At 55.1% G+C, this 16,999-nt stretch overlaps 1 protein-coding gene across 2 annotated transcripts in view; it reads left to right on the forward strand.

The window, feature by feature from the left end:
• The first annotated feature begins 320 nt into the window (after positions 1–320).
• Positions 321–16,999, forward strand: part of LOC105484807 (contactin 2) — a 31,969-nt gene continuing 15,290 nt past the window's right edge. Inside the window, exons 1-7 of one of the 2 annotated variants that reach the window (XM_071078892.1) lie at positions 321–592; positions 1,769–1,965; positions 10,522–10,676; positions 15,409–15,553; positions 15,669–15,844; positions 16,056–16,151; positions 16,570–16,779. In XM_071078892.1, the coding sequence (XP_070934993.1) occupies positions 10,607–10,676; positions 15,409–15,553; positions 15,669–15,844; positions 16,056–16,151; positions 16,570–16,779 (697 nt within the window). In that variant the 5' untranslated portion in view covers positions 321–592; positions 1,769–1,965; positions 10,522–10,606. The remainder of the gene's footprint in view (positions 593–1,768; positions 1,966–10,521; positions 10,677–15,408; positions 15,554–15,668; positions 15,845–16,055; positions 16,152–16,569; positions 16,780–16,999) is intronic. The other variant, XM_011746802.3, reaches the window with a different exon arrangement.

A 16,999-nucleotide genomic window follows, 5' to 3' on the forward strand; every position in this document is an offset into this window, starting at 1 on the left:
GGGGAAACAAGGAGGTTTGGCTCCATGGGTCTCGAGGATTTGAGGAGTAAGGGCCACTTTCTTTTCCCTCCTCACCCCGCCCCTCTCCTGCCCCTTCGGCCCTGGGCACTAGAAGTGTGGCTGGGCAGGATCGGGAGGACAGGCGGGCCAGACAGCGCCCCGCGGCCTGTCCAAGAGCCGCCCATGCATTATGGAAGACGCGCGCTGGGCTCGCTCCCTGGTCCTTAAATGACAGCAAATGAGGTAAAGCCAGGAGGGTGGGGACGGAAAGGGGGGTGGGAGGGGGGCAGAAGGAAGCCATCTCCAGGGCCCCCGAGCGTTGGCTGAGGACCGGAGCCAGCCAGTGAGCGGAGCTTGGGAGAGGGAGGAGCACATCTTGATGCAGAGATGCTGCAGTGGCTCCGGGCGCGCTCACACACACGCGCCCTCACCCGCCACCGCCGCCGCGGCCGCCGCCGCACCCGGACAGCGAGTGGCTGAGGCCGCCAGGGCCCAGAGGAGGGCCGCCCAGGGGCTGGCGGCCCGGCCGGCCCTGGCTCACCGACTCGGGCAGCGTCCACCTGCCCCAGCCAACACCCTTCTCTCGCCCCAGGTAGGTGCCAAACGCTTTTGTCTCCTCCAACCCAGGGGCTTCCCCGCGCGTTGTCATGGGCCAGGGCTCCCGGCTCAGTTCCTGTAAATATCCCCCTTGTAACTTGGGAGGGAACAGGGACAGGAACGCTAGCAGGTTGGGGCCATTCTGACTTCTGCCCTCAGCCCCTGTCTACCTCAGGGTGGGTGCTGGGGCTCCCCTCCGCCCTGTCTACGTGGGCGGCATCCCGCAGGGCTCTATCAGGCCGAGCTTGGCGGAAAAGCTGGACCCCAGGAGGATGTCCAGGAATTCGAGTTGGCCAGCGGGCAGTAGCAGCTGCCTGTGGAGAGGGCAGTTTCTCCTGGGCCGGCCCTAGGCACCCGGTCCAGGACAGGACCAGTCCATACGGCCAGGCCCTGGGCCCTGGCCTGTCCCAGAAGTCCCTGCATGGAATTGAGCCGGAGTCCTCAGATTTGAGGTTACCCAGGTTCTACCTCTGCAGGGTGACCTCTTTGCAAAGTCTTGCTTCAGTTGGACGGAGGGGAGGCTGTGGAAGAGAGAGGGGAGAGTGGAGCACAAGTTTGGGCAAAGGCCTGTCCAGGAACTGGGACTCGGGGAGGAGAGTCCTGAGGCCAGTCATATCCCAAAGGGGGAGAGGCTGGGGCCACCAGGCTGAAAATCCTTTCCTTCCCTTCCCCCTCCCAACCTTAGCTTCTCCTCAAATCCCTCCCCTCTATCCTCACTGGTGGGAGGGAAGGATTTGCACAAAGTTTGGCTTTCCAGTAAGGAAAGGGGCTGGGGCCGGAGTGGTGTGGGGAGGGGAGGGGGCAGAGCTGGGGGGTTCTGGAAGGAGAGGGAAGTCCTTCTGCCCAGCACCGTGGGGCTTACGTAATGGGCTAGAGGTGGGGGGCAGCCCCAGCCAGTACGTGTCCGGAGCTGAATCCTGTCACCTTCTCCAAGAGGGTCTCTCAGGTCTGGGAAGCAGCAGGACGTGGAGGAGGCAGTGCCTACGGAAGGGGAGAGTCCTGCTGCTACTTGGAGACGGAGTCGGGCACCCTCTAGCCCCAGACCACTGGGGGCTGAGCCTGTGTCCTAGGGGTGGGGGGATCCAGTGAGATCAGGAGGGAGTGGGGTTGTGCATGCCATGGCCCCAGCCCTGGAGAAAGGTGGGTTTCAGCATCTTTTCCCTCTGCTCAGAAAGAGGTGGGAGGAGGAACAGCCCAAGAAACCCAGTGCACAGGTGATGTTCTGGTCTCGTCTGGGCAACAGTTTCAGCCTCCTCTTCCAACTGTCTGGCCAAAGACCCCTCAGCTCACTTAGGCTCCAAGTCTCTCTACCTCCTGGTCCCGCTCAGAGGGGCCGAATGAGCCACTGGAGATCGAGTGCAGCAAAAGGTGGGCCACCTGTGGGAGAGGCTGCTGTGACAGCACCTCCCGGGGGTGGGGCAGGGAGATGGCCTGGAGGTCACAACAGGTGCCCTCACTCCTGGCCTTGGGAGAAGGGAGCTCTCCCCTTAAAGACAGCAGCATCCAAGCCCCTCCCCAGGGTGCCCACCAGTTAACCCCTTTCTAGCCAAGCTGCAGAACCACAGACAGGGCTTTTGCCACAAGGTCGAAGTCCTTCCTAATCGCCTGTGGGAGTCCTCAGCCAGTAAGAGGGAGGCAGGAGGTGAGACAGACAGGAAAGGGCCCCTGAGCCAATGATGTCAAAGTCACCCAAGGTCCACCTGCCTCACAGGTGCAGAGACCGCAGTGCTGACACCATGAGCAGTGAGGGAAGCAGAGGCACACTGCTCATGGAGATGAGTGCCCCAGACTCCGGGAGCCTGCTCTCATTCCTGGCTCTCTCTTACTCTCCTTCCTTCCTCTACTCCTTCTTTCCTCACATTCCCTTCTCTGGTCGCATGTACTCCACCGGCTTCGGCCCTAGGCCTCCCCCCCGCCCACCATTTCCCCTGCCAGATTTCATTCCTTATGCAACTCCATTCCAGCACCTTCTCTGCCAGCAGTTGTTCAAATAGAGACACATGTGGGATGGACCTCCAAGGAATTGTGCTCAACGGGGTGGTTGCACATCTCGTCTCTGGCTGACCAAACTTACGCCTTAGGAGCATGTACATAGACAGAGGACCCCAAGGCATCCTTTCTGCCTCTAAAGCCACCAGGGAAGCAATGCGTTTGGGGTGGTTTGGAGGATGCGTAGTCCCCTCTTCAGAAACCTCCTCGAGCCAAACGTTGGTGAGAAAGCGTATTTCAAAGACAATCTCTAAGCCTGAGTGTGGGTGGTATTTGTATTTTTGGAGGGATTCCTAGGGCAGAACCAGGGGGTTGGAGAAGAGGTGGTTGATACGCAGGGGAGGAAGAACCACAGCAAAGAAAATGCCAGGGAAGCCAGAGGGACTTAAGTTAGACTGCAGGAGATACTTCGTGGCTAGAAGGGTGAGCCATGAGGAGGTGGGGCAGTCTCCTTTCAGATGACTCTAAGGATGGTGTGGAGAACTGGGGTCTGGTCCAAGGTTAGAGAGTCCTGCCTAGAGGCAAAGGTTGGGCTGGTTGACCCTGTAAGTTTCTTCCAACTTCCAGTAATCCTGTTTCAAATGGTAAAAGGTGGATGTGACTCAGGAATCCATAAGAAGGCAGACATCCTTTTCATTCCCTCATGCATGCTGGCCACCCCTTCATCCCTCAGGACCACAACCCCAATCTAGACCAACCCCCCAGAGGCTGTTGCTAAACTGGAACGTTTATGGGAGTTTCTGTGGGCTCTGTGTCCTGATGGTAATCATCCTGGAGTAAGTGCTTTCTTCAGTTTGATGATTCCTTGCTACAAGATTAGCCCATGTTTCTTTGTTTACCAAAGAGGATGCAAACAAAAGCAAGGTGTGTGATGTTCTCATCCGAAACCCGAACATCTTCCATCCCAGGACACATTCAGACCCAAACACATCTCAGCATCCTTCTTACCTAATGAGCCATTAAGTTCCCTACTTAGATGGGGAAGTCAACGCCAGCCTCTCACACACCCATTTAGTCAAACCTGCTGGGTTTCCTCCAGCCCAAACCCACATCTTCTCAGTGCCTGCCACCCTCAAGGACCAAAGGGTTCTCCCACCCTGTGCCTGGCTGGAGGGCAGCCTTCCTGCAGTGCTGCCCAAGAGGTGAAGCTAATCTGGACCCCAAATCCAAAGGAAACTAGCTTGAGAGGAAGAGCAGTTTGGACCCCACCTCCACCAGGCTTAAGTGCTGAACCACCTTGGAGGAAGCTGTCTAGGAACTGGGGGGAGCCTCCTTGCAGCAGAGTTGGGGGGACATGCAGAAACTGCTCTGCTAATGCAGGAGGAAATTTTCTTCGTGATTTGCTTCTTCAGAAACAAGTTGAAACCATTGTTCTTATGCCTGGCATCTCAAAAAGGGATCCTTCTAAAGCGCTCATTCACTGCTTTACACCACACACAGAGCAGGGCAGGCAAGTAGGAACACCTATGGTCTGGGGGTGGATGGCTCCTGATCCTGAGCTTCCCAGGAGGACGGAAGCCTCTCCTCTTCTGTCCACTCCCTACTTTATAGGGTCTCTTTGTTAGAGTAGGTCTCTCCTGCAGGGGCAAAGACTCTAGGCTCAGATCAAGGGCCAGACTCCCCCCTGCCCAATGCTAGAAGCTCAAACAAACCCATGAGCCTGGGAGCCACAGCTGTCCCCAGAGGGCACGTCAGCACGAGGGCTGGGCCTCAGGGAAGCAGCTGCAGTCACAAAGAGCCTGCAGACAGAGCTGAGCAGCACACAGAGGGGGCTAAGGAAGGACGGGGCTGCATATCTCCCCTAAGGATGTCTGCACTCAGGGTACCACAGAGACCCCTCAATCACAATCCTTCACCCCGCACCTTCCAGCTGCTGCCTGGCCTGGCACGCTGAGATCCTAGCAGCCCCCACCCACGCCACCGCAGGGCCCTGTACTGACCAGAGGGACATGGGGATGGTTCAGACCTTCCTGGAGGATGATGGTGCTTGCCTCCTGGGCAATTCTTGTCTTAGGCAAAGGAAAGGGTACTGATCTTAGATCCCACCAGGCAGGAGGTGAGGGCGGTTGAGAAGGAGTACCTGTCCTGGGCCGGGTGCGGTGGCTCAAGCCTGTAATCCCAGCACTTTGGGAGGCCAAGACGGGTGGATCACGAGGTCAGGAGATCGAGACCATCCTGGCTAACACGGTGAAACCCTGTCTCTACTAAAAAATACAAAAAAACTAGCCGGGCGAGGTGGCGGGCGCCTGTAGTCCCAGCTACACAGGAGGCTGAGGCAGGAGAACGGCATAAACCCAGGAGGCGGAGCTTGCAGTGAGCTGAGATCGGGCCACTGCACTCCAGCCTGGGCGGCAGAGCGAGACTCCGTCTCAAAAAAAAAAAAAAAAAAAAAAAAGAAGGAGTACCTGTCCTGGCCGCGTGAGCCCCTGAGCACATGTACCAGGTATAACTCTGTCATGGGGGCTATGTCCTTGTGCCCTAGTCTGGGGTGGTGTGCTAGTGCTTACCTATGACTGTTGCACCTGTGGGGTGTAAGAGGAGGGAGGCACCTGCCCAGGAGATTGTGGGTTTGTCAGTCTCCTAAATACATATGAGTGCCACCTGGATGTTGTGACTGTATAGAAGTAAGCCAGACAGTTACAGTGGCTGTGGACACAGGGCTGTGAGATTTCTCAGTTTTAAGATCTGATCTTTCCTGAGCACTCACTATGAGCCTGTGACGGTGCTGACCTCACAGCAGTCCCATGAAGCAGGTCCTACCCTTCTCATCCCACTCTTGCAGATGGGAGAGTGAGGCTGGGACTGGTTAAGAAATGACTGTGATAACCAGGATTATACTAGTTGGTTGTATTAGGGGTATGCTAGCTAGACAGCACCAGGCAGGTTGACCCAATAGCCTGCCCTGTTAACCAGTGTGCTGTTTTATAGGATAGAGGTCAAGCGGGGACCTGAAGGGCTCCTCGAGTACCTTGTAGGCTGATAATAAATCACTTAGTCTCTGCCCACAGCTGGGCTCCAAACTCTCCTTTCCTACCACCATCCATCGGAAGTTGCCAAATCTCTCATTGCTCTCCAGTCTCCATTACTGGGGAGAAGAGGAGAGAAATTCAGGACCAGGAGCTGGGCATCCCAATAGGCAGCACTCTGGCGTGGAGGGTGTACCTTTTATTTTCTGACTGGCTCCGTGCAGGGGGCCTTACCCCAGAAAACCCTGTCGTGTGTTGGAGCCCCACTCACAGCCTTCTGTCCCCCAGCTGTCCCCCAGGCCCTTTGTTTCCTGGGCCCGACAATTCAGCCAGCTCCCCCTGGTGCCCTGAACCCCCCAGCAGTCCACTCCCCCATGTGCTGGTGCCTCGCAGGACCAGCCCCTGCTGGTGACAGCCTGTGCTCGCCTGTGCCAGTCTGCGCCTGCACCCCTGCACCACGGCAGCTGGCCTGGGCGAGACTTGGCTGGCTTAGGGCTCGCAGGGCCAGCTCTGGGCCTGGCATAGCTCCACTCCAGCCTTGCTCCTGACGAAAAGGCCTCCTCCATCCTGGGCATTCTAGAACGCATAATAGGGCAGATGGTATGGGGAGATGACTGATCGGTGAACTCATGAGCACATCCTAGGCTGCACTCAGGTGATCAGGGAGCTCTGTAGAGGCAGTAACTTTATTACTGTCTCCCTGTGCTTAGCACAATGCCTGGCACATAGTCAGTAAATACTGTGATGGAAATGAATGCAGGGCAGGACTGGATGCCAACTGCCTCACCTTTAGGGAGGCAAGGAGCTCCAACCTTTAGTCCAGACTCTGTGTGTGTTTTCACCCAAGGCTGTGGCACACAATGGAGCTCAATATACATCTGATCAGGCTGACGGGTCTCCGGCGCTCCCCGAGGGCAAGCCCTGGTGCTCCTGGATCCCAGCCCCTCTCCCACAGTCTCCTCTAAGGCTGTACGTCTTGATCCCTGGAGGGTACCCAGGATCCTTGGGCTGGATTATTCGTGATTACCCACGGTAATTACTTATGGTAATAGAGATAACAGACAATCCTGACTACTGGAGGTGGAGGCAAAGGATCTGTGATGCAAACCTCCTGGTGGGTTGCAGGGAAACAAGGCAAGGGGCTGAGTCCTCACACCCGAGACACACACACACACACACACACACACACACACACAAAGACCAGACATCATCATACACAGACACATGCATACATGCAGACACAAAACTCAGATCACACATATACACAGGGACATATAGACACAACAGACAGATACCCACAAGCATTATATCCATGCACACTGGGACATAAACACGCACACACACCCAGCTCTCCCCAGCACTGCTGTGGGAGCTAGGGACTCCAGGTAGGAATCTGCCCAGAGGCTATCCCGGAGTCTCTAGCCCCTGGTTGTCTGTCTCTGCCTTGCTCTGGCACATTCAGTACAAGTGCCTGCAGCCCAGGCTCCTCCCCAGGCCGGCACCCTGCCCCCAGTGAGCTCCCGGGCCTGGCAGGCTGGCAAAGAGCAGGGAGCAAACGATGATTGAGCACCTTCTCCGTGCCAGGCATCAGGACTCAGCACACCACTGCCAACGGGGTGATTTTCCAACTTTTTGGAGCCATGAAGTCCTTTGTTTAAAGGGAACTTCATAGGAAAGTCCTGTATATAAAGCAGATACAAGTGGAGCTGCTCTGGCTAGAGCGGGGAAGGAGTCTGGAGCCCCATGCTCTCTCCCTAGTCTCCCATGGTGGCCCTGAGACAGGTGCAAACAGCCCCAAGGCTTCAGAGCAGTTTGAAAACCACTGCAAGGCACTCTAGCACCTCATGGAACCCTCCAAAGAACTCTGTAAAGTGCATGTGATGATCTCCACTTTGCAGATGAGAAAACTGAGTCTTCACAAGGGGCATTAACCTGTCCAAGCCACGAAGCTGTTCAGAGATGAAGTCAATATTAACAACTCCTGTTCATCAGATTCAAATCCTGGAAGGTCCCAACACCTCTCCATTCTGAGGATGACTCCCTGCATTTGTATAGCATCCAGGGACATATGTCTGTGATTTCCCCTGACCAGATACCGCGCTGACCCTAGAGCTCTGAGTGTGTGTGTGTATGAGAGAGAGACAGAAAGAGAGAGAGAGAGAGAGAGAGAGAGAGAGAGAGAGAGAGAGAGAAAGGGAGAGTTTGCCTTGGGGTTGCCCCCAGAAAGCACAGAAGACCTGTCAGCCCTGTCAAGTATATATAGACTGTCCCTGACTTATAGTGACTTGACTTACAATTTTTCAGATTTACGATGGTGCAAAAGCAATACACATTCAATGGAAACCATACTTCGAGTATCCAACAACTATTCTGTTTTTCACTTTTAGTACAGTATTCAATACATTACATGAGATACTTAACACGCTATTGTAAAATAGGCCTTGTATTTGGTGACTTTGTCCAACTGCAGGGGAATATAAGTGTTCTGAGTACATTTTTTTTTTTTTTTTTTTTTTGAGATGGAGTTTTGCTCTTGTGGCCCAGGCTGCAGTGCAATGGCTCACTGCAACCTCCGCCTCCCGAGTTCGAGCGAGTCTCATGCCTCAGCCTCCCGAGTAGCTGGGATTACAGGGATCTGCCACCATGCCCAGCTAATTTTTGTATTTTTAGTAGAGATGGGGTTTCACCATGTTGGCCAGGCTGATCTCGAACTCCTGACCTCAGGTGATCCACCCGTCTCAGCCTCGCAAAGTGCTGGGATTACAGGCGTGAGCCACGGTGCCCGGCCTTCTGAGTACATTTAAGGTGGGTTAGGCTAAGCTATGATGTTCAGTAGATTAGGTGTATTAAATGAATTTTCGACTTACGATATTTTCAACTTTTGGTGAGTTTATCGGGATGTAACCCCGTCGTAAGTCAAGGAGCATCTGCATGAGCCCCATCACGTGTGCTCACGCATGTGTTCACTGGCTCCTGGAGACATATAATCACAGTTGTTCTTGACCAGTTAAATGCAACATACAAGTAACAACTATGATGTGCCAGGTACTTTGCTAGGCATAGGTAATACCAAAATGAACACAACACAATCACTCCCCTGGGCAGCTCAGAACCTTCTAATGGAGACGGACACAGGTCCACAGGCAGGGTACCAAAGGTGTAGTCAAGAACAGAGTGAACTGAATTCTTTGTGCAGACAGGGGCATCTTAGGCACTTCCTGGCAGGGGTGAGACATGGACAGGGCCTTGCAGGAGAGACTGCCTTGCCCAGGAAGGGGGTTACGGGAGAATGGAGATAGATGGGCTGGGGGAATGTCAGAGGGGTTGTAAGTGCAGAATGTCTTCAGTTCAAGTCTGGAACTGAGAGTGGCAAGGACAGGGAGGAACAGGTATTCAGGGAGAATTGGCACCTGGGCACCCTGCCTGTCAATGGGAAGTGGATATGAGGCTGCAGTCGGGGTGGAGGAGAGAGTGCCATCTGCTCCAACGCCCTGCTCTCTGCAAAACACCCAGCTTCTTGGCTTCCTTGCCCATATCCTTCCTGACAGGCCCTGGGGCCACCTCTCCCTTCTCTTCCCCCAGGCTCCTTTGGGTGCCAGCTGTGGCTGTGAAAGAGGCAGGAAATGGTTGTGGGGTGATCAGCTGTGCAGGGTTAAAGGGGTTCGGGAGCTCTCTTCCTGAGGGACTAGAGTGTGATGTGAGACAGGGCAGACCCTGAGCTTGCACTGGCCTTCAGCCCCTGCACAGGCCCAAGGAGCAATCTTAGGTCCTCTGCAGCCTTCCTTCTCCACCCGGGTCCCCATCCAGGGGACAGCATTCCCAGGCCCTTGGCCACTCTGCATTCTAGGGGCATCACCAGAGGCGGACCACTGAGATCCAGAGATGGGAGGGGTCTTGTCGGCAGTTTGCAAAAGGGCCCCCAGCCAGGCTCTCTCCCCAAGCCCTGACCCCCTCCCGTTGCTCTTAGGTTTCTGCAAAGAGGGCAGGCAGAGCAGAGCAGCAGAATCTGCAGCCGGGCTCGCTGATCCCTGTGGAGGCTCTGAGCCCAGTGACCCAGGTTCACTCTGATAACCAGTAACTGGAAAGCAGGCCCCTGACATTCCACACTCCCCTCTGAACTAGGGAAGTCCTCCCAGGGACTGGGAGTGAATGAGGAGGCTGGCTCTGCCCCTGCCCTCACCTCCCAAGAGGAGGCCCCATCTCTCAGACTGATGGGACAGGTGTCTGACTTGCTCTCAGCAGCTACAGGGAGCAGGTTCTTCTCCAGAGCTCAAGGATTGAACCAAACCTCAGCTCATCTCTGTGAAAGAGGGAGGCTCCTCTGGGAGCTGCGTTAACTCTTTTGACCCAGAAAGCCTGCTGGGCCCCTTCACCCATCTGGTTGGGGGCATTGCTAATGGGGCCAAGGTCATGACTCCGCTGGTAAGAGGGTGTGGACCAATCAGTGAGACCCCTCCTCACTGCTAGGAAAACAGGACTGGGAGACTTAAAGCAGCTCCCAGAGGGGTTTACAAGCCCCCACCCAGACAGCTGAGGGGAAGAGGCAGGGGGAAAGTCGGCCCCAAGCCCGCCTGCCAGAGGAAGACGTTACTGACTTCCAACCCAGGCAAGGGTCCTCTTCTCTTCCAACCTCGCCTCAAGAGCTGACGGGCGAGAGGGCAGGTGGGTTCTTACCTCCCAATTAATCTCTGCTTTCACTTCTTAAGAGGCACCCCGCTGGCTGGAGTGGGGGCGGGTTGGGGTATAGGGCTGAGCCAGACTCCCAGGGGACCAGTAGGAGGCACTCAGCCCCAGGAAGAGCTTCTTGGTAATAGCCAAGCCCCTTCCTCTGGGACCCTGGGGAGAATTAGTGCTTGGGCAATTCCGGCAGCTCCCCAGGCAGAGGGAAAAGCTTTAGAGACCCAGATGTGCCTGGAGCTGGGAGGGGCGCTCCTCAGCTCAGAGCCCTTCTGTCTGTCTGCCTCCTCAGGTCCTTCTCAGCCTCCAGCTGGGCTGTCCCCAAGCTGAGCTGAGGCCCTTCTCCTCCGATCCCCACGTCTACCCGGACATCCACCATGGGGACAGCCACCAGGAGGAAGCCACACCTGCTGCTGGTAGCTGCTGTGGCCCTTGTCTCCTCTTCAGGTAAGAGGGCTCATCTGGGCTTTGAAGCCTAGCAGGCATGATTATAGCATTATATCCTTGCTATGATTTGGGTGACAATTACAGAAATCAGTGACTGCATTGTAGGAGCAGCTAGATTTCTGAGGCCATTTCCTTGCTAAAATTTCCCATTTGTAGATCTTACCTTTCCTTTGAGTTTAGGAGGAAAGGGAATATGTCTTTGCTGTGTTATAGATGAAGGGAGAATGACCCAGAGAGGGTGAGTGTCTTGCCCTGGGTCACACAGCAAGACGATGGCATGCCCAGATCTCCATAATATCACCTGGAGTTGCAGCCTCAAAGGCTGCACTGTCCAATATGGAAGGTAATAGCCACATGGGACTACTACAACTCAGATTCAATTCCATTTTAAAAATAATTTCCTCAGGTGCACTAGCCACATTCGAATGTTCAGTAGCCGTATTGGATAGCACAGAGCACAGAACATTTCCATCATTGCAGGACGTTCTCCCAGACAGGGCTCTGTAGTCCCCTGATATGAGCAGACAGCGGTCAATCCCAGTAAACGCTGGAAGGGTTTATTAAGGCAATGCTGCATCCCAGCAAATTGATCAAGTATAGAACAGGATCTGGAAAGAGATGTGGCAGAGGAGGGAGCTCAGGTTCTCCTCGCAGGGGAGCTCCCAGCTTGGAGGAGAGGCAGAGGGACACTGGCAGGAGGGGAAGGAGAGGGTGAAGAGGGCAGGCTGAGAGTCACAGGCCAGCTGGACTCTGGCGAGCATGTCAGGCCAGAGGAGCCAGGCAGCTGGTCTGTCCTAGGGCAAGAGGGAGGTCCCCAGCCACCTCCTGCTCTAAGGGGTCTGCTGGACCCACTGCTTGTCCTCTACCCTGACCCTCAGCCCAGATCAATAGATGCTTCTTTTCTCCTTAAACATCCCCGTGGGAGTCTCCATGGTCCTGGAGTTCTAAGCACCTCAGACTCCACCTCCCCCACCCCACACCCCCTGGAAGGCTACAGCCAGTGCATTTCAGTTCCTTTGTCTCACCAGGGAAGGACTCCACTGGCATACTTTCAGATGTTCTCATTCTGTCCTCACTGCTTCCCAGTCCTGTGGCTCAGTCAGTGAGGCTGCTGGGAAACAGGGCTGACTCAGAGTGTGGGGGGAGCCACTTAGCCCCCCAGGCCTCGCTACTTGTCTCAGGGTCCACCGGACTGGGAAGAGCTACAGGGATGGGGAGCCTCAACTGCACAGAGCAGGAGATGCCAACCCCAGAAGGAGCAGAGGGGAGGCACCTAGGCTTCTAGCATCCCCTCCCTCAGGGATGCCTCAGTGCTGGATCCACACCATCTAAGGAAAGGGGTACGGACAGCCTCCAAGGTCTTCAGACCCAGAGACACACGAAGCCAATGGCCAAGGGGCTGGCATCTGTTTTGCCACCTCCCAGAGCTCCAGAGAGAGACAGGAGTGGCAAATCCCATCGCTGGCCGCCACCCCTCCTGGGAAGGTGCCTCAGGTCTGGGCTTTTCTTGCTGCCCTGTCCTCGGGATATAGCTGTGGATTCCTGGCACTCCAGTGCAAGGAGGAGTATCAAGGATCCCCCTCCACCTTCTCATCTCTCTAATTCCCTTCCTCTGCAAGGTTTCTGATGCCTGTGTTTGGGGGAACAGTTACCATGACAGGGCATCAGAAAAGAATCAGAGAGGATGCGGAACAAGAATAAGGAAGGGCTGGCCTTGCCTGGGAGAGTGTGTGGTGGTGGTGGTGGTGGTGTTGTTGTTGTTTGGGGTTTTGTTTTTGTTTTTGAGATGGAGTCTCACTCTGTCACCCAGGCTGGAGTGCAGTGGTGTGATCTCGGCTCACTGCAACCTCTGACTCCTGGGTTCAAGTGATTCTCCTGCCTCAGCCTCCCGAGTAGCTGGGATTACAGACACCCGCCACCACACCTGGCTACTTTTTGTATTTTTAGTAGAGATGGGGTTTCACCATGTTGGCCAGGCTGGTCTCGAACTCTCGACCTCAGGTGATCCTCCCACCTCCACCTCTCAAAGTGCTGGGATTACAGGCAGAGAGTGTGTTTTTGTGTGTGCATGTGTAAGCACACACACGGGAAGGCTCATGTGTGGGTGGGTGTGTATGTAGCTGAAGAGGTAAGTGTGGGTGTGTGAGGGTGTCTGTGGATATGGATGGCTGAGAGGCTGGAGGTATGAGTGAGGTGTCTGCATGGAGGTGGTGCTATGCTGGGGATAATGAATGTGTCCAGAAAGTCTCACAGCACAGTGTGACCAGCTCTCATACCCCAGCCTCCCTGCAGAATGCCCAGGGGCATTTTCTAAGACTTGGACTCCCAAGCCTCACTCCGAGAGATTCTGACTCCTTATCTGTGAGATGGAGCAGGGCCTCTGGTGGTTCTGATGGGAAACAGAGGTCGAGAGTCAGGGGCACTGGGGTTAAGAATGCTGGTGGTGGGGTCAGCGTGGCCAAGGTCCAAACCCCCAGATCTGCTCCTTCAAGCTATGGGATCTGGAGCAAGTTATTAAAGCTTTCTAACTCACAGCTTCCACATCAGGAAAATAAGAAAATGGCAATACCTATCTTGTAAAGAGGTTATGAGAAGGAAATATGGAGCATGGTATGGGATAAATAGTAAGCACTCCATCAATAGCACCTATTTTTATTATTATTTTTATTATTATGAATGCATGGATTATATATAAAAGTCTCCATGGCCATCTATAGCTGTGTGTCGGGGGGAAATGGATGTGTGTGTAAATGTGTGTATCTGGCCATTTGAGCAGCTTAGGGAGGTGCATATATACGAATTTATGTATGATATGAGTGTGCATATAGGAAAATGTGTGGAGGTGAGAGATGCAGAGGGGCGTGTATGTGAATATTTGGGTGAGTGGACGGCTGAGAGCAGAGGAGAAAGGTTTCTCAGGAAGAAAGAGTCTGAATGTATCAACGTGACCCAAGCCCACTCAGCCACGCCATCACCCAGAGTTCCTGGAAGCTGCTATTGTACGAGGTGGTTCCCAGCAGCCCGGCTGCCTCCCAGCCCCTCCTTTGCCCCCCCTCCCAGCAGTGCCAGCTGGGGCAGGGTTCCTACCCTACACCACCATCATTAACTTGGGATTAAGCTGGACTCTCCAGCCGAGATGATGCTGTCACCGCCCGCCGCCTCCGCCTCTGAGGCCTGGGGCGGCAGTGAGGGAGAATGGCACAAGGGATGCCTGCACCGGGCCATTTCTGCGAGCCCTGCCTCCTACCTCATTCTGAGAGCTGCTTAGCAGCTGCTCTCACTCCCAGGGGGCCAGGACTGGGCCTCAGCTGCAGCATGGGGCCACCCCCTACCCCTGGAAGAGGACTGACGGCTGGATGCGCCAGGAAAGGAGCTAATTGGTTAATGGGGATCCCTTTCCTCATGACCCACCAAGGAAGGCCTGAAATCAGCTGTGTTAAGAGGTAGAAGCCAATTAGGGATAGCCTGGCTCCCACCTGACACGGCAGAGGCAAAACGGACTGGCCTCACCGGTCAGCAGAGAGCCCACCCCAGCCCTGTTGAAAGGCAGGTTTGATGTCCGGCCAATCTGTGGCTCTTCATCCCCTGCCCTGCCCTGAAGCAGGACAATGATGCATGAAGAGAGGGGTCTGCCCCATTTGCCTGTGTGGTACTCATTGGTCCACCAAGCTCAGGAGGAACTGATCTGTCTGTGCCACAGACCTGCTGGGTGACCATGGGCAAGTCACTCCCTTTCTGAACATTTCTTGAATTGTGATACTGGAATTGTATAAAACTGCCTCCAAAGCAAACTGCCCACCCTCCACCCATCAAAGCAAACTGCCCACCCTCCACCTACCAAAGCAAACTGCCCACCCTCCACCCATCAAAGCAAACTGCCCACCCTCTACCCATCTTCTCTTCCAAGTCCCCACCCAACACGTGGCTCCAGCAGACATCTGCTTGCCCGCCACCTTCCAAGGGTTTGTCTGGCTGAATCCTCACGCAGACCCTGGGAGGTGAATTCATATTCTTTTCATATCACAGGTGAAGACATTGAGGCTCAGAAGGATTCCATAACTTTCCCAAAGTCCCACGGCTAGTAGAGGGCCAGTCTAGTCCCCAGGCCCAGGCTTCGGGTCCACACTGCCCCGGTAAGGGTATTAGGCTCCAGGGACACACATCCTCTCTGCATGTTTGTGGCTGGCAATGTCTCATGCACCTCACACCCCACAGATCAGTTCTTCTGGAAGGCTCCCTTGAAAGCCCCCTGAGAGGTAGAACTGCTTCCATTCTGAGGCCCCAGCACCTTGAACTTTATGGCATTTGCCACCTTGCACTGCCAATTTCCTGTTTCCCTCCTTGGACCACAAGCCCCTTGAAGAAGAGGGACTGTGTCTTAATCATTTTTACAAGCCAGTCTCTAGCCCAGTGCTGGGTATAGAGCGGGTGCTCAATACCTGAGTGTAGGATGGGTGATTGACTGAACTGATATGGCCAGATGGGGCCTGCCCAGCCTATTTAAATTGAAATTTAAATGAATTAAATAAAATGTAAAATGTCGTCCCTCAGTCGCAATAGCCACATGTCACGTGCTCAATAGCCCCACGTGGCTAGTGGTTACCACATTGAACAGTGCAGAAAATGGAACATTCCCATCATCAGAGAAAGTTTTACTGGACAGCGCAGCCCAAGAGGCCAGGCTCCAGCCAGGCCCAGGCTCTGAGGCCTCTGGTGGTGTCATCACCTGCAGCTTGGAGTTCAGCCCTGGGATCCCCAACCACCTTTGGGCCTGTCTTTGAAGACCAACCCCTCAGTGTGCTATTCCCAGAGGAGTCCACGGAGGAGCAGGTGCTGCTGGCATGCCGTGCCCGGGCCAGCCCTCCAGCCACCTATCGGTAAGGCCTCTGCAGTGGGTGCTGGGAGGCCCTGGGCAGCCATTGAACCTTCCCTCTCATCAGTCCTGCCACCAGGCAGGACTCAGAGGTCCCCTTCCTCTGTCCCCTGCTGCAGGTGGAAGATGAATGGCACCGAGATGAAGCTGGAGCCAGGTTCCCGTCACCAGCTAGTGGGGGGCAACCTGGTCATCATGAACCCCACCAAGGCACAGGATGCCGGGGTCTACCAGTGCCTGGCCTCCAACCCAGTGGGCACCGTTGTCAGCAGGGAGGCCATCCTCCGCTTCGGCTGTGAGACCCGCAGGGGACCAAGACACTTTGCGGGAGGGGGAGAGGGGGCTAGGAGAAAGTGCCCAGAAAGGACAAGTGACACCCTCAAGCCAGGCCTTCCTGACCTCACATGACATGCCTTAGTGAACTGCTGCTTCTCTGTGAAGGATGAGTCAGGGAGAGGCTCGCAGGCCAGGAGGACAGTGCCTGAGCCCCTGGTCTCTGCCTCCAGTTCTGCAGGAATTCTCCAAGGAGGAGCGAGACCCAGTGAAAACTCATGAAGGCTGGGGGGTGATGTTGCCCTGTAACCCACCTGCCCACTACCCAGGTGAGTCCAGACCTTGGGCCACGGTGAGAGAGGGCACAGGAAGGGCTACCAGAAATTTGGCAGAAGGAGGATGGAATAAAAGGTGACCCCTGGAAATGACCCTTAGAAGCACCCATCCCTGGGACCGTAATTTTAAATGATCTGTGTTTTCTTTATGGGTCTGTCATTTTCCATCTCTGTGCCCTGCTTCCACCTTCAAACTGGGTGGTCCCTGAGGGCTGTGATCCCTGACAGACTTAGTGCTCTCTAAGGGCAGGAATAGTCACTTCTTCCCTCTAGGTCTCCCCTTAGCCCCAGTTCAGAGCATGGTGGCTGTCAGGACAGGGCTTGCAGAACCCCACCAGCATGCTGGGGTCCCACCCAGAGTGGTCCTGTTAGCCCGGCACCCCCTGGTTTCCTCAAACTCCTCACATCCTAGGCTTGTCCTACCGCTGGCTCCTCAACGAGTTCCCCAACTTCATCCCGACGGACGGGCGTCACTTCGTGTCCCAGACCACAGGGAATCTGTACATTGCCCGAACCAATGCCTCAGACCTGGGCAACTACTCCTGTTTGGCCACCAGCCACATGGACTTCTCCACCAAGAGCGTCTTCAGCAAATTTGCTCAGCTCAACCTGGCTGCTGAAGGTCAGGCTCGGCCAGGCGTGGCGGGAGGGAGGGAACTGGAAGGGTCAGCGGGCATTGGGAAAAGGGTTTTTCCTTTGGAGATTGGAAGATCGGCTTGCAGGGCACTGATTCCAGGCCCTGGACCCCCAGATCCTCCTGCTTCAAATCCTCAGGCCCTTGCCCTAGGCCTCAGGGAGATTCCACACAGCTGCCAAGACATAGTTGGCTCTGAAAGGTGCTG

The sequence above is a fragment of the Macaca nemestrina genome, chromosome 1 (genome assembly GCF_043159975.1).
Source record: "Macaca nemestrina isolate mMacNem1 chromosome 1, mMacNem.hap1, whole genome shotgun sequence".
In the NCBI taxonomy this organism is placed as follows: domain Eukaryota; kingdom Metazoa; phylum Chordata; class Mammalia; order Primates; family Cercopithecidae; genus Macaca; species Macaca nemestrina.